Raw genomic sequence first — 22,829 nt, forward strand, 5'->3', positions numbered from 1 at the left:
TTGTTCATTATACAGTTCACAGGCACTGAGTTTTGTTGTGTTCTTTGTCGTTTTATGTAACTCAAAACACACCATTTATATCATTATTTAACCGATCTTATTTGCTTCAATAGTACTTAAAAAGGGAAAATATACACTTAACAATTTTTAGTTCTTAAATTCAAAAACCTCTGAAAAAAAAAAAAAAAAAAAATTCAAAAACCTGTGTTTTTTTGTTGACGAATTCGAAAAACAATCAGTATTTGCCCATATGTGAGGGACAAATGATCGAGGTAAATGTTTATTGAACCAAAATTTTACTTGTGTTTATTTTGACGTTTTTGATTGCACATTGAGTGACATATACAATCTTCATCTTTGATGAAAAAAAAGTTGAACTAGAAAATTGTAGGGCTTTACCCCGAAGGGAGCCCTTCCAGAAATTCTCGAGGGACCAAGACAAGCTTGGAACCCGGGAGGGGGTTTGGAAATAGTTTTCAACCAGCAATAGACGCGCCTCAGTTAAGACTTCAGTGGCTGCGTCATTGCCCCAAGCGCAAAGATGCTTCTCAACTTACGAAAGCCTCTTTCTTTTATACTCGAACGAACCCATCAACTTGACTCCTCTTTCCGATGTGGGACACCGTACCTAGAGCAAAATAGACATAAGCTCTCGTAACATTAATATTATGCCGACATATTAAGTTAGTTTATTATTGTTTAGAATATATGAAGATTAAGACTTATAATGGTAGGGGCTGCGCGGACGCAACCCCCCCTGCCACAAATAATGACGTAGGCTCTTCCTCATGGGAAGACCTTAAGCTAAGCACCCCTCCTTAATGTGCAATGGAGGTCACTAGCCTAGGCCACTCGTCTTCTTGATCACGAGTTGACCCCGTCCAGGTAAGTAATTTGCTTGTTCCTGTTACGCCTCTATTTATACACCTGCAATCCCAGTCATTGTTTCTACACCAAGCGATGTGGGATATTATTACTTAGACAGCGTGCCGTTTGATGCTCCTCATCTTTAACAACGTACTGGTCTCTCACAAGCTTAAAACGGTATGAGTTTTCTGTGTGTTATCCACTCTAGGACAGTTGTGGGACAGTAGACACTCGAGGCCAAATAGGCTGTTAGGAACAAAGTTGAAGCATTTTAGTTCAGAGATAAATGAAGAATCAAAACAAAGAGGGTAACACCACACTTCCATGGATCAAGCTCGTTTTTATAATGAAACAGTCGCCTCAATTTCAAATCTTTTACAAACAAGCCAAAAAGAACATATCAATGTCTTGCCAAGTGAGATCACAGTGAGCTCTGAGAGCACAACAAAAAAACTAATACTAATTGGTTAAAATCGTGCAGAAACAACAAAACCGGTTGGTACTCTGCATTTACATGACTGGACAAGAAACCGGTAACTTATGCCCTTGTGTCGGTACTCTAATAAAACACCAAAGATGCGCTGACAAAACCATGAATTCAAGTGAAGGGATAAAAGTTTGAGAAGAGCAAGGTGCCAAGAAGGATATAGGCTGCACAATATGACCATATCAAGTATCCCCATTTACTATGTTTTGGAGATGCAATCAGATACGATGCAAACCAGTAAAGAGGTGGGCTTGCTGACAAGAACCGTGTTGCAACCTGTAATAACCACAACACACGTAGGGGCAGTCTCAGTAAAACCTTAGTCTCATCTAAAATTCTGTTTATTATTTTCTCTTTATGGCATTGAGGATTGTAACCTGAACATGCATGATGAAGAACGCCGTGGTTGCCATTAAACCCAAGTGTACGATAAATGGGAAGACATCAGCTGAAAAGTATCCCGATTTTTCTGGAGAGCTGGATTCTGCAGCCACTCTGGTCACAGTCACATCCTTCTTACTGCTAGGTTTCCGCTGCCTAATGTCACGGTTTCCTACTCAGGAAAAATTGAGAGGATCCATCAACGTTTAAGTTTGGAACTATTATATAACATAAAGAAGAAAATGATACCTTCATTTGTTGAAGTTTTAACACTTGGTTCAACTACATCCTTCAGAGAATAAAGCATTGCAGCTGATCTCTTTTCTTTCTTGGTAGCTTGAAACCCCAATGAAATGAAGAGCTCAGGTCGAGACTTCATGTAACTCATAATTGAACACACAGCTAAAGAGAGAATTGGGGTTGCGAGAAGAAAGTTTGGGAGCTGTTTAAACTGAAAGTATTTAAGGAAACCTACTCCCCTATCAGGAAGAAAAAAAGAAGATAAAAGGCTTAAAATCAAACATAAGGAAGAAAACTTGCAAGAACGAGAAAAGGTTGTTCAAAGTACTTACCAATAATGAATCTGAATGAAGTTGTACAGCAAAGGTATCCTTCCTTTGCACCAAGGCCTCATTTCATCAATCGTATGTCCATGACAAATGTTATAGTATCCATAAGCTTGAAACGCGACAAAAGGAAGACAAATGCAAAGGCATCTAACAAGCCCAGCCACCAAAACCTGCATAGTCAACTGGGTAGCGAGACAAATCATTATGGCTACCATACCTTTCAAGAGTTGACAGCAAGTTAAACAGATGGGCTTTAAATCATTCAGAGATTACATGATAAATCAAGCAGCTTCAATTTGAGAGATACTAAATCAAGAAACTCATCCATTGCAACCTTAAACTTAGGAAATAGAATGATCCAGACTAAGCATGCTACAAACAAAGTCCAATGTTTGAATTCCAGTCATAATTTCTCAAACTTCAATGAAATATGTATTACCTACATAAATGCGCCTTTTCTGATATAAAGCTTCATATGCTCGATGCATAGTCTGGAAACAGATATACCCAGCATTAAGAACTCCGTTGGACCTTGCATAGCCAGAGAGTGCAAACCAGAGAACGGCTACATTGCTGGTACCAGATAACAAGTGATAGACGCCTCCAATAGAAAAAAGAGCATACAGACTTTCTGAATATCTGGAAGTCACAAAGAAACAGTTTTGGTCTTCAGTTACCAATTACACCACTTTAATAAGATTGAACACTTTCACTTTCAGTAAATAAAAACTTAAAGAGAGATCATAGCTTAAATACATTACATTGAGGAATAAAATATGGACGCCGGATTGAAACAGAAGATAATTGAAGCTCTGAATGATGCCTCAGTGTCCTTCAAGATAATAACTGAAACCCTGTTAGCAAAAAAAAATTAAGCTTGAAGAAGACTCATGACTCGACTTATTTCCAGACACAATGATTGGTTTTAGATGAATGTCAAAGAAGTACCTGAATAAATAGATAGCAGCAAATACGAAGGCTAAGTTGCTGACCGTGTAACCAGACAACACCATCACAGCTCGAAGACCAATGAATGGAACCAAAGGAGCAAAAACTGAATCCAAAAAAAAAAAAAAAGAATCAGAAACTATGGAAATGACACAACAGAAACAAGGAAATCAAGTGGGTAGATCTAAATTCCGAAACCTGTGCGAGAGAGGATCGAGATGAAGAAAGGAAGAAGAGGCAAAAAGGCGTAAGTCTGCTCATACTCATACCCACACTCGGTGATTCTGAGAAAATACACACTGTCCCATACGACACTGTTTTCAAGTGATCTCGAAGCTGCATTGGCTACTAGAAACGGAGAGGAATCTTCTTTGTGATTCAAGCAAGGAGGATTGAGTGCAGCGGATGTATCGTACGGTTGGAGTAAGCTCCGCCACAAAAGAGTTAAGAACAGAACGAGAAGTCTTGAGAAGATGGCGTACTTGATCAAGATGCTTTCTTTCCTTGATTTTGATTCCATGGCTTTTGTCATCGATTCACGAGCTCGTATTAAAGAGGCCCTCCCTTTGCTAAACTCGAACAGAGATTGAAGACGAATCAAACTGAATAAACAAAAGTTAACATTTTCGATTTCTCTATCTGAGGGAGATAGATTTGGTTTACAGATGCTTCTCGATGGCAGAACAAAGAAAGCTGACGATTTTGTGATTTTGAAGCAGAGAAGAGAAGGGAACTGAAGAAGAAGAGAGGGGAAGAAGGTTCGTCGTCGTCGGAGAAGAAGGTCGGATTTGTTCCGTGTTTCAAAACCTTCTAACTCGTTTAGAGAGTTTCGATTTAATTCATGTACCGGCCGGTTCAATCAGAAAGAAGGACCAGTTTCAAAACGCCAAACGCCAAACGCGCCACGTCATCAAGACATGTCAAACAAAACGCGTCACGAAGCCAATCACGTGAGGCCAGGGTAACGCAGAACGTATAGATCGTCATAAATTGTAGTATTTGAACGACAAAACAAAATAATAAAAAAAAGAATAAATAATTGATCCCCTTTGATAAACCCTTTAATTAAAAAAAAAAAAAAAAAAAAAACTAATTTACTTCTCTCTTTCCTTGGATCATCATCGTCTTCCTCTCTTTGGTTCTCAGATCTTTGAATCGAGAAGAAACTAAATTTTGAATGCTCGTATAAGGTTTGTTCAAATCCATGTTTCTAGTAGTGTAATCTTCCGTTATATATATATCTACATAGCATGGAGAATTTCTTTTGTTCAATTTTGCTTCCTTCCGTTTGGGATCGGAGCTATATACGACGTTCTGAATATGTGTAGCCCTTGGATCAATTTATTTCGTTTGTAAACTTTAGTTGATTTTTTTTCTAAGATCTTTGATGTCTCTCTTAATTTTCGTATGTATAATTTGTCAAACATAGATTCGAATGCAGAAATTTTCTGATGAAATTTCACTGAAGCTTTTGATGTGTTTGTTTGGAATTGAGTAGATAATATAACATCTTTGGTGGTGAATTTTGTCACAATGTGGAATTTTGGAAGCTTTTGAATTTTTGATGTATACTCAAAAGTTTGAGTTTCTTTAAGGTTGTGTGTTCTCTCTCTGCTAGAACCTGAGTCTTTAGACATATGTGGTTCAGTTGCCTTGCCTTGCATCTTCTTCAGATTTGTTTTGTTGAATTTAGTGAGTTACATGACTCATATTCTTGTTTCGAAAATTGCAGTGAATTTGTTATTATTGGAAAAGGGAATAAGGCGAAGATGGTGAAAATGACTTTGATAGCTCGTGTTACTGACGGGTTGCCTCTAGCAGAGGGACTCGATGATGGACGCGACTTACCTGATTCTGATATGTATAAGCAACAGGTCAAGGCTTTGTTTAAGAATCTTTCCAGAGGTCAAAATGACGCTTCCAGAATGTCTGTTGAAACTGGCCCCTATATTTTCCAGTATCCTTTACATCTGCCCTTTTTTTCCCCTCATTTTGTTGATGTTGATTGATAGATATAAGTCCCGCTTTATAGAAATTTGTTAGGTAGTTTACATCATTAGAACTATGTTTATAGTAATAAGGATTGCAGATAGTTTACTTAGATTCAAACTTTTGACAGCCTCGTAGATTTGGACCAGTTTCTAGCTTATAACACGTTTCAAATCCTCTTGCATTGTTTAAAAACTTCTTTTTCATATTTGTATACTTTTAACTTGGAACTATGGTGAAAGAAAGAACCAAATATATTTTGCTTCCTTGACCAGAAAACTTTAGTTACATCATAGAAGGACGTGTTTGCTACTTGACAATGTGTGACCGCTCTTACCCAAAGAAACTCGCTTTCCAATACCTGGAAGATCTCAAGAATGAATTTGAACGTGTCAATGGACCTAACATTGAAACAGCTGCTCGACCTTATGCCTTTATTAAATTCGGTATGTGTAGTGTCGATTTTCTTCTGTATTCATTCAGTATCTTGGAAACTTACCTTCCTAGTTTCAGTCTTTTACCCCCTTTTGCTTTTTTTTTTTTTGTAGATACATTCATACAGAAAACCAAGAAACTGTACCAAGACACTCGTACGCAACGAAATATTTCTAAGTTGAATGATGAACTCTATGAGGTTCATCAAATAATGACGCGGAATGTGCAAGAAGTCTTGGGTGTTGGTGAAAAGCTGGACCGTAAGTCCCATCCAATACCTTGTCCTATGATCATGAAATTAAGCTTTTAGAATAAGGAGAAATGCAACCACTAATTTTCCGTTTATGATATTCAGCTGGACAATATGCTTACCATGTACCATTTCCTCTTCTTGTTTTTCTGAATGCAGAGGTGAGCCAGATGTCGAGCAGGTTAACATTAGAATCTCGTGAATATGCTGATAAGGCTAAAGATTTGAACCGTCAGGTGATTTTTTTTATACCTTTCATTACACAATGCAATATTGATCACACGGTTATGAGATGCTCTCATTCCTTGTGATCATGATGTATTATAGATCAGATAGTTTGCATATGGTTCTGAAACATTGAATTTGGTTAACCAGGCTTTGATCCGGAAATGGGCACCAGTTGCAATTGTGCTCGGTGTAGTTTTCCTCTTATTCTGGGTCAAGACCAAGCTATGGTAAGGAGGAACCTAAAGGCTATTTTTCGAAATTAGCAGACTTCTCCAGACACATATCGACCTCCCGACCGTGGACTCAAATCTCCAGACTTCTTTCAAAGAGAAACTTTGACACATTTTGTACTTCTGTAGTATGCAAACTTTTTATGAGACTGGTCATATTATACTCTTAAAAACCGTCATTGTCATTTTCTCAGGCTTCTTTAAATTGAATTAGAACCATAAGTAAACAAAAATAGACTGTGTTTGAATTTCATACATGTACTATATGTTTCTAACACAATCTATAACAGTTTAAACAGGCTATTTTATCGTCTATGTGACCGCAAGTGTCTCTTGAAATCTTGCGGACCTGCCAAATCGAATGAAGAAGTGTTCTTCAACTCATCTGAAAGCTGCAATGCTCTCTCAAAATCTCCCGACTTCTTCAGGCAATCGATTAATACTCGGTAGACATAAACTGATGGTCGAATCTGTCTCTGTTTCATCTCATCGAAAAGCCTCAATGATTCCTTTATGTTCCCTGACCGACCCAAACTGTCTATCACCGCAGTATAACTAAGCAAATCCGGCTCGATACCAAACTGAACCATTTCGTTGTACATCACCAAACACATATCAAATCTACAAGCTTTCCTCATCCCGTTTAGTACCGTGTTGTATGTAATGATGTTTAGGGGTACATCGCAATCTTCCTTCATCGTTGACAGCACACCCATCATCTCATTCACTAAGCCAGCTCGTCCCAAGATATCCAAAACCGAGTTGTATGTGATCACATCAGGCTTACATTCCCATTCTTTCATCTCCTCAAGTATCATAAGAACCTTATCGATCTGTCTAGTTTCAGAAAATGAAAGGACAGTTCTGTTCATTACTATCAACCTACATGGAAGAGAAGACTCTGATATCTCTTTGAGAAGACTAATCAAATGCGTGCAATCATCCGTGTTAATGAATGCTCTAGCTAGGTTGAGATAACAATCTGAACTCAATGGTTCCTTACCAGGCGAAACCAATACCTCCCTGAAAATTCTACAAGAAAGCTTGATATCGTTCTGCTCACCCGCAGCTGCAAGAAGGTTCTTGAAAACTGAAAAAGGCAAGCATATGTCCTTGTCTTGTAAGGAATGCAACAAGTCATATGCTGCAGAGACATTCCCATCTCTTGTATACTTCTCAACGAGATTCATGTAGTCGATTTTGCTGATGACCTTCGAACCACTTTCACTATGGTTAACCATCTTCTTCACGATTTCTTCTTCTTCTCCTGTGTTTATGAACGAGTGCATACCGGAGAACGAGCAGCTCCTACTCAAATCAACTGGAGCTAACACCATATGCTTCTGCAAAATACACAAGAGAATAAAAAATTGCAATAACAGAAGAAGAAGCTTAAACAATGTGAATCGAATTCTTCAAAACTTCGTAATCAAACACAACTTATCAATCAGACTCGGAAGAACAACAATGTTTTGCAATTTCATATCTTTATCGAATCAAACGTTTGTAGAAGCAGTAACAATCAAAAGAGTGAATCATCGAAATATCGAATCGAACAAAAACATAAAATCACGAAAAGGGTTGGGGCATTTTTGTAGTATCCATACCATAGAAGTAAACGAACCTGCTCCACATACGGGGATTCTCTTAACGATCGACCACTTCATCATCTTCCTCTCTGTATCTCTTTCTCCAGAGAGCTTGTTAAACAATTTCAGGTTTTGATTGTTTTAATCAAATTGTTTGGGTTACAATTACTCATTAATAAACATCAGACTACTTCGTAAGTAATCTAAAACTTTAGGGACTAATAAGAGAAATCAGCAAAGTTTCAAAAGCAAAAATGTAATTGACGACTTAATTAATTTCCTCGCGACTTCAACTTCGCTTCTTCGTATTTTCCGACGAGAAAAGTTTCTCGAATTCGCTTGGTTGAATTGTTTTGATTTATCTCCTTAAAGAAGATCACATTCCTTACGAGATCAAACGAAGATGGAGCAATTACTCTTCGCGGTTGTACTCTTCGAGGTTGTTGTGATTGTGGCGCTTTCGTTTAAGACTCCGATTCGAAAGCTGTTGATCATGAGCTTGGATCGTGCGAAGCGTGGACGTGGACCTGTGGTGATTCAGACTGTTTCGGCGACGGTTATTGTGCTTTTTGTGGCGAGTGTGTACAATATGATGGCGATCCAGAAGCGTTGGATCGAGGATGGTGCTGTGAACCCTACAGATGAGGTTATAATGGCTAAGCATCTCCTTGAATCGACTCTTATGGGTAAGCTCGTCGCTACTCTTCTTAGATCCGGTTCGCCTATAACTTGTACAGAGTTGGAGATCCATATATTGTTTTAGAAACTCTTGAGTGTTTTGTGATCATTGTGATTGTGCTGGATCTTACTCGTGTCTAACATAGGTTGATTGATACTTGTCTCTGGAGTTTGCTAAAAATGTTGGTTTAGGTCTTTAATTTTCGATTAGATTGATGATTCTCGTATCTGGAGTTGCTAGAGTATCGGTTGGTTTATCAAATTGGCTTAGCTGGTTTCAGTTAGAGCCTTGGCTGCTTTGGTAAATTTTGGTTGCTAGTGTGATTGTTCAGTTCATTCAAATTTGCTCTGCAGGGATCCATATAGTCTCTTAAGGAGGTTTTGTTATATGAGCTTAGCTTTTCCAGTTTCAGTTTGGTTTTTTGGAAGTTTCTCTTCTGCTTTTGGTAAACCTTAGTTGGTGTTTTCTTCCAGGTGGTTTTCTATTCCTTGGACTAATGATAGACAGGCTACATCATTACATGAGGGAACTACGCATAAGAAGGAAGACTATGGAAGTTATAAAGAAGGAAGGAGCATTATTGGAAGGTGTAAAGGCCAGAGGTTTAGATGAAATTAAAAACTTGAAAGAAGAGATAACGTCGCTTCAGAAAAGGCAAGAGCAGCTGAACTCTGAGCTTGAAGCAAGGTCTAAAGAAATCCGTACCCAAAAAACCAGTGCAGTTGCTCTGCAAAAGCAATCTGAAGGGTTCCTTATCGAGTTTAACCGGTTGCTTGAGGAAAACCAGGGTCTTCGAGACCAATTGCACACTGTGGATTCGAAACTTTCGCGTTCAAGCAGCAAAAAGAATACTTGAGAGACTCGACTCCAAGATTTTAGATCTCTGTGTGGTGCTGCCATTTGAATATATTTGTTTTTGAGTTTGATATCGAGAGCTTGGAGTTTGGTGTTATTGCATCTTGCTAACGGGGCAGATGATGGGGAAAGATCAGAGAATACAAAACAAAGATAGGTTTGCTTTCTTATTTGAGTGTTAGCTAATGTAGAAATGCTCAATTCTTCTACTAGGATAATGTAACTCGGTTGTAACTGGTTCATTTTGCAACAAACACTTCGAATTGGTTCTTCTTTCCTACCATGTAGATAGATATACAGTTCGCCGCAAAGTTCCAATTTCTTTCAAGTACTTGTTCATTCAGATACACCTGTCTAAACTTCAAAATTCGCGGAGAAGGCAAGCCTTTTTATCAATGGATTCAGGTTCGTTAATATAAGACTGAGCAATTCTAATTTCAAGGTCCAGGTCTCATTTCATCACTAACCCGCTGATCATTCTCGAATGTTCATGCTATAACGTTGTGTTTTCTTTCGAATCATTTAATACGTATGACAATATTACAAAGCATAAACAAAGGAGGCAGGCTTTTTATTAAAAGTTTTCACCATCGAACTTACTTAAGCAGAAGGTATTTACAAAGCCAATGCCTTCAAAACTACAAAGGCCTTTTTTTCGTTAGGAAACCATTAAAGATAAAGGACCTGCGCCACCATTTCTACCACGACTCAAAGTCTTTAACTCCAGAAAACATACAAACAACACTTTGAGACACAGATTGTTCATACTAAAACCATACCCGAAACCAACCCAACCCGTGTTTACGCTGCCTCTGCAAACCCGACCTGTTCGTTACCAAAGTCAAACACGGTGTGGTATTTGCCCATGAACACATCTCCCAAGATCCTGTCATATTATTACCACCGTACTTGAGGTTAGAAAAAGGAAGCAATGAATAAGAAACTGTACTGTGTAATAAAGTCAAGGGTTTACCAGAGAGGTCCACGAGGTGGAGCAACATCGAGTGCAATAAACCCACTGATGCATTGTGCCGCAGGCCCCTCGCCAACTTTCAGAACATACTGCTCGCACAATACAAGTAACAACAGATTAGTATATGGAGATGATGTTCACTAAATAATATGAATCTTTTCCTAAACTGTTCAACACCATACCTCCTCTGGAGCAAGATCAAAGACTTTGCCTCCTATGGTGAGTGAAACAGTGGGCAGTGTTGAGAGTTGTGTACAGTCCACTGCAGACTCTCCCATTGGGCTTGGAAGGCGTTCACAAAGCTGTTAAGAAAACCCACAGAAGTCATTCACTAATCAGGACAACAACAATAACTATTGTTTGCCAGAAGTGTTAAAATGGACACTCATTGGTTACCTCGTTAATGTAGTTCAATATGCGCTCTTGAGTCATGTTCTGCCTCAACTGGCTCTGTATCCACACAACTGCCATCTCACATGCGGAACATGCAGCATCTCCAACACCATTGGACAATTTGGCGTTTTCTTTGTCCACCACCGACTCAATGCCCATACTAAAGGATTGAAATAAACATACCAAATATCAGAAGATCAGAAGGGAAAAAAAGTATTCCAAGATGAAGATCTTGATTAATTGCAATGTTTAAAGATTATAACTTCTCTATAAACATTAATGAGACGAGTGGAACATTACCTGACACCACGGGTGCCATCGAAAGTACACAGACCAATCTGCGAGCAGATTTTCTTCGGTTGGGTCTGCAACGCCCAAGGGAGACGGATGGTAAGTAAAAATAATTTTCACAATATTTGATTTGTCACACAGATTTTATTAGCTAGTCAAGCATACTAACCTCAGACAAAAGTAAATCCAAAATGGTCTGCCCATATTGATCCACAACAGTCTTGCACTGCTGGCTTACAACTCCAGCCGCACCAATAGCATGGTTTATCATGGTGATAATAGTCTACACAGAGAAAAACAAAAATAGAAGTATCACTACAAATACTATTTAACTAACCATAATTCTATAAAGCTAAAGCCACTTCGTTCTTGCTTACCGTTGGACCTGCAAGCAAAGATGTACCAGAATCTGCTATCGCAGAACAGCCACTTTCACAGAACCCTGTATAACAGCAACTCAAACTTTAGAACCAGCTCTCACCAGCAAACATACATAAGTAGCTAAACCATTTTGAATTTGTTAAGAAAAGCGATATATGTTATAAAGAACGAGGATTTCAATGTTACACATACCAGTGGGTGCGCCGCCAATGAGAACATCACCCATGTCAAACTATAACAAAATACATGTATAGCTTGAGTTAGACAATCACAGGAAAACATAATGAAAAACCCACAGAAGAAAGAGATGTATAACAAACCTGCCAGTAGCCCTTTTGTGTCACAGGAACATATGTATGTTGGCCCTTGAAATGATTTGGATCAACACCTCCAAATACAAGTTCACCACCTTCTTCCTCCTCTGCGTTACGGTTAAGCCAAAATGAAAAAACTGGTTCCTTGATAAGGCCTTGTTTAAGCATGTTGTACCTGTATAAAAAACAGACATCTTGGCATTAGATTAACACTAAAGGAATGTAGTAAATTCAACCCAATCAAAAGAAGAAAGTGCAAGCATACCAAACAGGAGCAGCATTTCCAACAGAGATCTCTCTGAATCCAAGACCAAGGATTCCATCAAATTTAGCTACAACAAATGTTATACCAGGCTCCTTGGTTGCCTCGATAAACTCCTGATAAGATAGACAAATGTTAAGAAGGAAGGTCAACGATGAAGGACAAATGCAAAGTAAGAGTGCTGCGTAGGGTAGGATAGATAGTTTACCTGATCCTTGACAACTAAATCGCCAACGGTGACAGCATCATTACTAAAGAAACCAGAAATAGCACCAGTGCCATAATGTATTGCGGCAGATTTTCCTGCATCAAAAACCAGCGAGTTAGTTACAACTTCACAGCTCATATTATTAACAATGGTGACAAAGATCCTCTGCACATTAACATGAATTCTAGAGGCTGCACTGAGTGAAGAGTAAAGTATCTACCAACTGGGAAAGCCAAGTGCAGAAAGTTTCAAATGAAGAAAGACCAACCATTTTTCTCATATGTGCTTGAGCGCGACGACTTGTATTTAGGATGCAAGAGACATGCAATCTACACAAGGGACAGAGCACAGTTAGTTTTCTCCTAAAAAGTAACATAATCACAGGTAACAATTATAGACCAAATGTTTGCTTACTGAGAAATAGCATTTTGACGATGGCACCCAGAGGTTAGAGCTTCCAGTGTCGAAAACCACAGTGAACTTCTGAGGTGGAGTACCAATAGCGATCTCACCGTAGTACTGAGCATCTAAGTAATTCTTCAGGACGACAACATCAGCATCTCCGGAATCTCCAAGAGTGTAAGCTCTCAGGGGCTCTCCTTGCTTGGAACCAGCGTGTGCTGCAAGACGGTTTTTGGGATCCAGCTTAAGCTTTTTCAGGCCAACTCTGAAGGTCCCGTCATTGCGCTCAGAAAAGGCAGTGAAAAACAGCAGGAAGGACACAACGAGTGAAAGAGCAAGCGTTGTAGAGTATATTCTCATTTTGCCTATCCATTGACAAGATAAAAAAAGGAAAGTTAGAAAAGCGATCATCAAGCTGAAAATACAATACTTACACAAGTCAACTACAACTGTCCATATTTGGATGTTGAAAACATCATAAAAAAAACTGTAAAAGGTCTACGACTAAGTGACTAAAAATAGACTTACTCGGTCCTTCTCAAACAGATAAGGAAGGAGAATATTACACGCAACAAATTGTAGAAAAAATTACTACTATTAGATTACTTGGTCTCCCTCAATCAGCCACGAAGCACTAGCGTGGAAGATATAAATATAGCAAAATCACAAATACCCTGATAATAACAACAAAAACCCTAGAAACATCATCCATCCCCAAAAAAAACCTTAAACCATTTCAACCAGTATCAAGACTCACATGCAGAAGAATAATCATACATATAAGACTCTGAAAGTATCGTAACAACAATCGATCAGGCGAAAAAAAATAGCATACAACTAATTCTCATATTCTTAATTTAATGGAAACACAAATCAATTACACAGTCCGGTTACATAATCAAACCAACCTAATACATAACCACCGATGAAATGACTAGCGAAACCATAATTAGCCACGAACAATACAAGAATCGTGGACAAAAGAGCAAAATCTAAGCGAATCTACTAATCAGATGTTACAAAAATAAAACTATTCAGAAAAAAAAAAAAAAATATGAAACAAAACCCCTACCTAACTGCTCAGAAGAAAAAAAATGATCTATGAACAACAAAATTCACATAAGAGAATCGACGATAAAGAAATTGAAGAATCGATGAGTTTTTTTTAACATAAGAAGAGAGGAGAGCACACCAAAGCTAAGCACCAGATTCTTCAGAGAAATGAAATGAAAGGATTGTTGAAGAAAACTAGAAAGAGGAGAGATGGTTTTACATTTATGGGGGTGACTGTGACGAAGAGGAAAAGAGGAGATGCTAAATTAACAGCGCTGTCTCCCCATAAATGACAATTACAGGTGGGACCCACTGTATAATCCCGTCAAAAGAAAAAAAGAGAGATATTTCGTGTTGGCTAATCTTTCGTTTCGAGCCGTTGGATTAGTTATGATGTACGGTTAGATTTCGTCGTTGACGAATGGATAGGAAGGCCGAACGTATCACGATGTTTTTTTCTATTTAGCGAACAAATCAATCAGGTGTTTACGAAGTTAGAGTGGATTACGTGCTCTTTTGATATCTCAACCGTTGGATTGAGATGACTTTAAATCGAACGGTTTCGATTTGAAGAGTTCAATGTAATGTGATGTTTATATTGGGCCTATTGGAAGCCCAATAAGGTTTTAAGTAGATATGAACCTATTTTCACGTGGGATATTCGGAACTGAAGATCCCAAAACACGTACTATTAAAAGATTTTGGATGGCGCACCCATTGGCCATTCTGTCAAAATTACCTATATACTCGCCTGCTCTTTCGCGAGTGTTTTTCACTTTGTTACAACAACTCTATACCACGTACGTATTTATGTACATCATTACGCTCACGTACGTATTTCACTTTCTGGACCTTTTTCGATTTTGTCTCGTGGAAAAAAAAGAATTGACTATATGGACTTAGCTTGTTATTGCCTGTCAAAAACACTTTAAATTCACTAATGTTCGACTCCGACTACAAGATTATACAAAAAACAAAAAAAAACAAAAACAAAAAAAGAGGTCTAATAACTATACTACTACATTAACTAGTTGGCATAGCTATCTCTAGTTCCTGCGCAATATGATAACCTTTTTATATAAATCAGATTGCATCTCAAGTAAAATGTTATTCTTCTTCGTCAGTGTAAGAACTGCTTCGCTAAGCTTCTCATTCTCCGCTTGTAATTTCGCCAACTGCAAACAAAAAAAATTCAAATAGTTTACGTCAGATCAGGAAACCTATTCATACAAATTTTGAACTATAGTCTATGTAGTAAATTTTGACCCCAAAAAAAAAAAAAGTCTATGTAGTAAATTAGTGATAAGAAAGTATATATTGGTTAGCCAATTGATCTACTTTGGATGTAAGTACTGATTACTGTTACCTGTAATTCGGCGTTAACCTCAACTGAAGTTTGATTCTTCCGGGTTAGTGTAAGCGTTTCTTTAATTAGCTTTTCATTCTCCAATGTTAATTTCTTTAAATCCGCCATCTGAAGACAAAACAAAACATTAATACTACTGAAAATATCAATTAATAGTTATGAGATCAAAGAAATTTTTGTTCTTACGTATTGAAATTACCTTATTGGCACGATCTTCCATCTTGGAGTTGTCGATTTCACGGCCTAATCACGAATCCCTGCAGTGTGTTTATTTAAATCGAGCTTCATATATTTTTTTTTTTTAAATCCAAATATAAAATCTAGGAAAATCTATATAAAAGAAATGAATTGGATAATTCTCTTCGATTAATTTCTATAAATCTGTTATAATTTCATTTTGCATAGAATTTGGTCCCTAGTTATATTTTTATTTTAAAAAACAATTGAAATTACTCTACTATTATTACTATACATGGTGGATCAATGCAATGTGGTGTTTATATTGGGCCTACCCCAATGCAACAGTATCCCATTAATATATAGTTTTAAAAAGAAAATATTTTGGATATTCGGAACTGAATACACGATATTAAAATTTGTATGGCGCACGCGCACCCAACCCATTTTCACTTAGTTACAACAACATTATACCACGTACGTAATTATAATGTACGTCATTACTCTCACCGATCCTCAAAGAAACGATCTTCTTGCGATTCCACTTGGAATAGGGTGCTTGGAATTCAAAATTTGTGAACTCCTCCGCTCCGCTGAGTAGCTAGCTAGCTCCATTTGGTAATTAACTTATATACAAGCAAGTGCCTTTAGTTCGATTTATCGAATGTACGTATTCTTAAGATCCAGCCTTATTTATTTGTTTCACAACGTGCGCGGTTGATTTTAGTTCCGGGCGCCATTCAAATAAAACGAATAAAAAAAAATGGATCAAAATTTCAACATTAGATTCGGTTAACTTTGATTTCAACATTAAATGGAGTATCTTATAAAAGTCGATAACTTGAAAACGCATGTAGTCATATTTAAACACATTCTTTAATCAGTAGATAATCCACCCACACTAGCAAGATTTTGTGATTTTTACTTTTAGTGAAATTAAAAAGTTAGAAAAATCATTAAGTGGCCGTGCACTATATATGTTTATAGAATTTTGATTTTTAAAGGTCATAATTTAATTGCAACATTATTCCGTTTTAATTGCTAAATGTCATTGTCACGGTTCTCTTTGAGCTGCGTACTATTTTATGTAGCCGCACAACGTAATCTTATAAATTAACGTGATTCTTATATTTATACTCTTATTCATCCATGTAATGTTTCTTTAATGTTTTTGTTCAAGTTATTATATATAGAGTTGTAATTTTTGTTCCAAGATAAAATTCGTTCTTTATGGTGTACTCGACATAATATCGGTATCAATACTTTATATACTAAAAAGAAAAAGAAAGAAGACTTAAAATTTATTTTTAGAGAAACAGAATTCTAAAGTAACTATTAACAAGCACATGACAAGATTGATTCTTAAACTCCTTAACAAGACATTCTGTACTTACTCAACACTTCACATTACCAAATTATAATCTCATAACTAAGACATGCCCAATAATCAAATCAAAACCCCTGATTTTTAGCAATGTCTCCACTTCACTCTTACTTAGTCTTCTTCTTCCTTCTCATGGCCATCATCCTTCTTCAATCATCAACAACATCATCCCAATCAAATCTCTGCAGATCTTCTTGCGGCAACATTCCAATAAATTACCCTTTTTCCATCGACGACGGTTGTGGTAGCCCTTACTACAGACACATGCTCATTTGCTCCGACAATAACACCAAGCTCGAACTTAGAACACCGTCTGGTAAATACCCTGTAAAATCCATAAGCTACTCCGATCCTCACCTTCTTGTCTCCGATCCATTCATGTGGAACTGTCAAGATCGAGACAATTTTAGACCCACTAGATCTTTCAGCATTGATTCAAGCACACACTTTACTGTCTCCCCTCAAAACGACTACTTGTTCTTCAACTGCAACCCCGAGAAAGTGATCGTCGAGCCAAAACCGCTCTTCTGCGAAAGGTTTCCAGATAGATGCGACTCGTCTTGCGATAGCTCAAGCTACCTATGCAGGCATTTGCCTGAATGCGGCTCTGCTTTGGGGTCTAGGGTTTCTTGTTGTTCGTATTACCCGAAAGCAACTCAGTCTCTTAGGCTCATGCTGGAGAACTGCGCGACGTATACAAGCGTGTATTGGAGGAGTACGGGTGTGGAGAATGCACCGTATGATCAGTTTCCAGAGTACGGGATTAGGGTTGATTACGAATTTCCAGTGACTATGAAGTGCCTTCTTTGCCAAGAAACTACTAAAGGTGCTGGAGTTTGTGGGTTTAATACGAGGACTCGAGATTTCCTGTGTCTTTGCAAACAAGGCAACGCCACTACTTATTGCAAAGGTAAAATACTAAAATCTTTCTTTCAATATTTTTTTCGTTCTAACTACAATTAATCTTATGTTATTAAAAAATACGTAACTGCTATTAGACATTATTTTGAGTTCTTATATAGATTATAAAATTAAAAAGTATGTGATTCTGATTTATACAGTACTAATACCGTAATACGTACGATTCAATCATTTTTGATAAATTTGCAGATCCAAGCCTCCTAAAGCATAAACACGTTGGAGCAATCGCAGGTAACTCACCAAGTTTACAATAATTACTATTTGAACTTTTAGGTCATCTTATTACTTTATGACTATACTTTTGTGACCTGATTTGAACCGGAAACTTTTGTCGCTAACAGGAACAGTGACGGCAGTTTCGGCGGCCGGAGCGATCGGCGTTGTGGGTGGAGTGTATTGGTACTTGAGGAAAGTGAGAGCCAAGGCTCCGGTCACTTGTGGTGTTCAAAGCAATGAGAACAGAATTTTCTAAAAGCTTTAATGAAATCATAGTTATACAAAGACAAAAGCATGGTCACACACTCACACTCTTCTTTTCTTCTGTTTCGTTCTTTTTTGTCTTTTTTTTTTTTTTCCTTTTTCTTTTTCTTTTTCTTTTTCTTGTCTTTTTTATCTTTGATTTTGTGTATATTACAAGTTTCGGGATAAACATTTTTGTATATCATATATACTAGTTAATTATTTTCGTTTTGGTCGAATAGTAAATCTGTTGGAATACCAAGCATATGGACATCAAATCAAAATACTATGTACTCTTTCACATAGTCAACTTCAAATCTTTTTGATTATACAAATCTTGAAAGAAAACAAAAATATTTAAATCCTCCAAGATAATACGAATTCCTTCCCGGGTACTGAAGAATTCACAAAACGCACCTCAGATACAGGAACTCCGCTTCGTTGTTTCAAAGGAAAGGAAATAAAAATTAACAAAACAAAACGTTACATACATTTATGAAACATTATATATAATCACTATATAGCCATATAGTTGAATATAATTAGTTAGCAAATCCTGCCGGAGTAGCAACGGAGAGGACCGGCGGAAGAAGTAAGAGAAGGGGCCAGAGATCCGTGGGACACAGGAAACCACTCTGCTCTTCTGTACAATGGTGTGACGGTTCCGTAGCCTGAAGGCACGAAGTAAGCTCCGTTCTTGAAAACGTCTTTGGACGTTCTCCATTTCCATCTCGTCCAATCATATCCACTATCTATTCTCTTTGTCACCTATAGATATACAAAAGAATTTAATCATATATATACTGTTGTAATTCAATATCATTGGCAATAGATACATTAGCATGCCTTAAAAATGAAGATACCTGTTTTTTGCTAAAGTCATCAGAAGCAACGAAGTAGTTGCCTTCACTAAAAATGGTTGGATCAGCACTTCCTCCGATCGCATACATTTGCCATTTCTCGTACCTATTGTTTGCTACGTGCGCATACCCTCTCCTCACTCTGCCACGTCATCAAGACATATTATCAATTACATATGCATGTCAACATTTTTCTAATCTGGTTCAGTTAAACTAAGTAACAAAATATTTATACTCACCTTGGCATCCTCTCAATGAGACCTGGTCCAAAATGGTTGAATGCAATTGTAACTCTCATGATCTTATCCTCCACATTATTGTCATTATGTCCGAGTAACATCACCTTCATAATAACAAAGTAAATTAATTATCATCAAATAATTAAAATACATTATAAAAAAGTTAAAGTTATGTAAGATATAAACTTACTTTATCATGCTGCGTGAAGTAGTTATTAGAAATAGTAACGGCCGTCGAAGCATGAAGCACATCGATCAAACCATCTTGACACCGAGAAAAGTAACAATGATCAATCCAAATATGTGAAGAATCAAAAATAGCGATTGCGTCACCATCTGATCCTTTCCGGCTGCCAATATGAGTCGGGCTGCTCCGCACTCGACCTGACTTACCCGGTTTACAATCATGGATACTTATCCCATGTATAATGACGTGGCTCACATGTTGGATCGTTATGCATGGACCATATGCAATTTCTACTTTTGCACCTCTTCCGTCGATCGTCTTGTAGCTGTTCATAATGAGCTCGTTTCGCAACACTATGACCATGTCACGTGAGAATGTGATCCATAGTGGTTTAGACTGGATCACAGCATGTCTAAGAGTTCCGGGTCTAGGGTTTTCGGGGTCGTCTGATGGGTTTGTAACCACGTAGATCGACCCGTATTTTCCCCCAACCGCAGCTTTTCCAAACCCTACCGCGCAATCCGCAAGGGCACGACGGTTATACGCCCAACTAGGATTTCTACGCCAGCAAGAATCGATAGGATTTAGTAATAATTTGGGAACGGTAGTGTAACCATTACCGTAATAAGCAGCTTCTACAAGAGAAGAAGAGAAAGTTGCAAAGAGAAGTGAAATTGTTAAGAAAAGAGAAGCCATTTGCTAGAAGATATGTAGGCTTCAGTTGAACTATATGTGTGCAAATATATATACACGAACGTACCTAGCAGCAGCTATTATAAATTGACAATGTATCCAATTTGAAAGATGAGAAGGTGGGACACACGGATGGTGTTGACTAATGATAGGAAACAATATTATCATTTGAACTAAAACTTCGTTCGCAATACTTCTTTGATCAATGCTCTTTGTTATAGATAGACGTGGTTGCACGAGCTTGAGATGACGATGGATTGGTTTGACTTTGGTTACATATCAAATTAATTATTATCTATATAATAAGTTTATTTATAAGTTAAACATGAAGTTTAGAGAAGAATTAGTGATCACTATTTCCTCGTTATATATAAATATAGTCAGTAGTCTACTCTATGATTCGTCAGTTTGGTATACAAAACACTGCTTTTTGACATGCATGGTATCGGCCGAGGCATACAACATGGTGCCAATGATCAGATTTAATATAGTGGTAAATACTTCAACTTGTTTAATATAATGGTGCTTTATTTTTTTAATAAGACTGAAAACGAGTAATATTTTTTAAGAAAAGTATATAGAATACTATTTGAGACGGCAATTAGAATTTAGAAATTGGCATCATCATCACTTTTCGTATAGGCACTAAAGTCAACTTCTGTCAAATCCGTACACTTCCTCGATCATTTTCACTTTTATGTTGGTATTACAAGTAGAGATTGAGATTATGATAATTTGGATTTGAAGTGGAAAATAAAGCTTCAAAATTTATCTTAAATAGTCCTTTTAGGTAGAAATAAGATAGTTAATAAATTCAAACTTTATTCAATAATAATACATTGGATTGTTAACATGCGTGAGACATGGGCATATAAATAAAATTAACAATATAATAATGATTACAAACTTTTACAAGACTTTCTATCTTTTATAGCAAGTACTCGACCTTTATTTAAGCTAGCTATATAATCTTTGAATGTCGATCTGTATGTATAATATGAATTTAATCCAATTTAAACCAACAAATTAAAATTCTTTTTTTTTAAATGACCTTTATACCGCATTGTTTCTTTATGCATAGTTGCACATCCCATAGGCACACGATCTCCCTTTCTTACACTTCTTAAAGCAACCTCCGCAGTGTCTCTTGTCAAACATTGGGTTTACACAATATCCGTTGCAACAAACCTCCGAGTATTGACAGCTCTTTCCACATCTTCCACAGTTCAATTTGTTGGTTCTCAGGTCGACGCACCTCTTACGACAACAATCACGACCAGGACTGCCTTTGAGACGACATACTTTGGAGCTTTTGTCACATGTCATTGCTGCACCTATACGTTTCCTACCTTTGTTCCTTGCAGTAGCGGCTATCTCTTGATGACCGTTCTTGTCTTGATGCTTCGCCTCGACCCTTAGCGGTTCGCTGAGTGTTATAGCAATGGCTAAGACCACTATGAGTACCATAATGAAATAGGATATCTTGAATGTATTCATTCTTCTACTTGTGGATAAGAAATCAAAGGAGAGAAATTACATACAAAATCTTTGGTATCTGTTTGTGTTTGTGTGTGTATGAATGTTTTTAGGTGAAGAGTAAGGAACGACGTGAATGGGTATTTATAGACGAGAGAATGATGCATAGGTCAAAAGAAAAGTTTGTTAAACAATTAGGTCGTCTAAGAAAACTATTTGACTTTTTAAGACTCTTTTAGTGGAGTGGTCAATTTAACTCGAAGAGTTTACATTTCAGAAATGAGAAGTATAAAAACGAGTTAGGCTCGCGTAGAAGAAAAAAAGATTGAATAAATTTCTGAAATTAGGCAGAACAAAAGTTGAACACATGACATTCATTTTCTCACTTAGCAATTGTATAGTTTAGCTATAGTATCACTTACATATATATATCTCCAAATATATGTTATCGTAATTTCAATATCCAGGATATTTTGGAAATATCTAGATATTTTCCTCAGGATCAGACAATGATATATATATATATATATATATATATAATGATATATATATATATATATACTCAAGTATTTATTATTATTATTATCTAAAGAAAAACTAAAGAAATAGTAATAATTTAGCAAAAAAGGTTATTCCAACTATTATTGTAACGTCTCCATCGACTCCCTTGGTGAAATTTATCACTTCCTGATCCTGACAAAGCAGATTAGTAAGTTTAAAAAGCTCAAAGGACTTATCTACTCAGTTTTTTTTTATAGAAAACCAATAACTAATTTTGTTAATTCGATTACAAATTATAATATTTCGATTTTCATAATATAGGAAAAGTATATGTAGATAGTTTAGTAAGATATGTTTTCTAGTAAGCCTGGGCATAAAAATCGTACTCGAATACTTAATCCGAAATCCGACCTGGAAAATTGGATTTGGGTTGGGTACGAGTTTGTTTATAAAACCCTATTGGGTTCTATTTTCTAATACCTATGGGTTCAGATTAGGGTTGGGTAATACCCGGTACCCGTTTGGGTACCCATTAAACCCGAACATATAAACATATTTATAATATTTATCATTAATATAATGCAATTACTTCAAAATTATGATTATAATTTTGAATATTTCATTTAGTTTTATACCTAAATATCAAAAATAATCGAAATATCTAAAATATTTTGTTATGTAAATCAAAATTTAACTAAATTTATTTAAATTTAATTATATTTTTTCGGGTACCCGGTAGTTCGGGTACTAATCGGGTTTTAAAATTTGTAACCCAAACCGAC

The 22,829-nt window shown here is 36.9% G+C and overlaps 8 protein-coding genes across 11 annotated transcripts; 3 read left to right on the forward strand and 5 right to left on the reverse strand.

Moving 5' to 3' along the window:
- On the reverse strand, nt 1,177-4,056 carry LOC104739835 (GPI mannosyltransferase 2-like). 2 transcript variants are annotated; one of them, XM_010460299.2, is made up of 8 exons: nt 3,451-4,056; nt 3,253-3,358; nt 3,066-3,158; nt 2,748-2,943; nt 2,308-2,486; nt 1,985-2,214; nt 1,732-1,907; nt 1,177-1,630 (listed from the first exon to the last, which is right to left on the reverse strand). In XM_010460299.2, exons 1-8 carry the CDS (start codon nt 3,782-3,784, stop codon nt 1,466-1,468), a joined length of 1,479 nt encoding a protein of 492 aa, XP_010458601.1. In that variant the 5' UTR covers nt 3,785-4,056; the 3' UTR covers nt 1,177-1,465. The 2 variants fall into 2 exon arrangements, with proteins under 2 accessions (XP_010458601.1, XP_019091910.1); XM_019236365.1 differs by lacking the exon at nt 3,253-3,358 and having other exon boundaries at nt 1,314-1,630; nt 3,066-3,136; nt 3,451-3,594.
- On the forward strand, nt 4,327-6,664 carry LOC104739837 (25.3 kDa vesicle transport protein). The gene is made up of 6 exons (XM_010460302.2): nt 4,327-4,442; nt 4,985-5,209; nt 5,527-5,687; nt 5,790-5,936; nt 6,086-6,162; nt 6,302-6,664. The coding sequence occupies exons 2-6, from the start codon at nt 5,022-5,024 to the stop codon at nt 6,383-6,385; spliced, it is 657 nt and encodes a 218-aa protein (XP_010458604.1). The 5' UTR covers nt 4,327-4,442; nt 4,985-5,021; the 3' UTR covers nt 6,386-6,664.
- Nucleotides 6,660-8,162, reverse strand: LOC104739836 (pentatricopeptide repeat-containing protein At1g11900-like). Of its 2 annotated transcripts, none has more exons than XM_010460301.2 (2): nt 8,009-8,162; nt 6,660-7,727 (listed from the first exon to the last, which is right to left on the reverse strand). In XM_010460301.2, the coding sequence occupies exon 2, from the start codon at nt 7,719-7,721 to the stop codon at nt 6,690-6,692; it is 1,032 nt and encodes a 343-aa protein (XP_010458603.1). In that variant the 5' UTR covers nt 7,722-7,727; nt 8,009-8,162; the 3' UTR covers nt 6,660-6,689. The 2 variants fall into 2 exon arrangements, with proteins under 2 accessions (XP_010458603.1, XP_010458602.1); XM_010460300.2 differs by having other exon boundaries at nt 7,992-8,162.
- LOC104739838 lies at nt 8,236-9,850 on the forward strand. Its single transcript, XM_010460303.2, has 2 exons — nt 8,236-8,659; nt 9,126-9,850. The coding sequence occupies exons 1-2, from the start codon at nt 8,377-8,379 to the stop codon at nt 9,506-9,508; spliced, it is 666 nt and encodes a 221-aa protein (XP_010458605.1). The 5' UTR covers nt 8,236-8,376; the 3' UTR covers nt 9,509-9,850.
- Nucleotides 10,053-14,043, reverse strand: LOC104739839 (aspartic proteinase A1). 2 transcript variants are annotated; one of them, XM_010460304.1, is made up of 14 exons: nt 13,924-14,043; nt 12,744-13,096; nt 12,598-12,658; nt 12,330-12,424; nt 12,125-12,237; nt 11,866-12,034; nt 11,738-11,777; nt 11,542-11,606; nt 11,334-11,447; nt 11,174-11,238; nt 10,877-11,033; nt 10,663-10,782; nt 10,481-10,569; nt 10,053-10,393 (listed from the first exon to the last, which is right to left on the reverse strand). In XM_010460304.1, the coding sequence occupies exons 2-14, from the start codon at nt 13,089-13,091 to the stop codon at nt 10,309-10,311; spliced, it is 1,521 nt and encodes a 506-aa protein (XP_010458606.1). In that variant the 5' UTR covers nt 13,092-13,096; nt 13,924-14,043; the 3' UTR covers nt 10,053-10,308. The 2 variants fall into 2 exon arrangements, with proteins under 2 accessions (XP_010458606.1, XP_010458607.1); XM_010460305.2 differs by having other exon boundaries at nt 13,804-13,940.
- Nucleotides 16,723-18,318, forward strand: LOC104739840. Its single transcript, XM_010460306.1, has 3 exons — nt 16,723-17,621; nt 17,822-17,863; nt 17,974-18,318. The coding sequence occupies exons 1-3, from the start codon at nt 16,802-16,804 to the stop codon at nt 18,102-18,104; spliced, it is 993 nt and encodes a 330-aa protein (XP_010458608.1). The 5' UTR covers nt 16,723-16,801; the 3' UTR covers nt 18,105-18,318.
- LOC104739841 (putative pectate lyase 2) lies at nt 18,340-20,073 on the reverse strand. Its single transcript, XM_010460307.1, has 4 exons — nt 19,381-20,073; nt 19,191-19,294; nt 18,955-19,093; nt 18,340-18,859 (listed from the first exon to the last, which is right to left on the reverse strand). The coding sequence occupies exons 1-4, from the start codon at nt 20,071-20,073 to the stop codon at nt 18,638-18,640; spliced, it is 1,158 nt and encodes a 385-aa protein (XP_010458609.1). The 3' UTR covers nt 18,340-18,637.
- LOC104739842 (stigma-specific STIG1-like protein 3) lies at nt 20,937-21,924 on the reverse strand. Its single transcript, XM_010460308.2, has one exon. It carries the CDS (start codon nt 21,565-21,567, stop codon nt 21,142-21,144), a length of 426 nt encoding a protein of 141 aa, XP_010458610.1. The 5' UTR covers nt 21,568-21,924; the 3' UTR covers nt 20,937-21,141.

Source organism: Camelina sativa, chromosome 14 (assembly GCF_000633955.1).
Source record: "Camelina sativa cultivar DH55 chromosome 14, Cs, whole genome shotgun sequence".
Classification (NCBI taxonomy): Eukaryota; Viridiplantae; Streptophyta; class Magnoliopsida; order Brassicales; family Brassicaceae; genus Camelina; species Camelina sativa.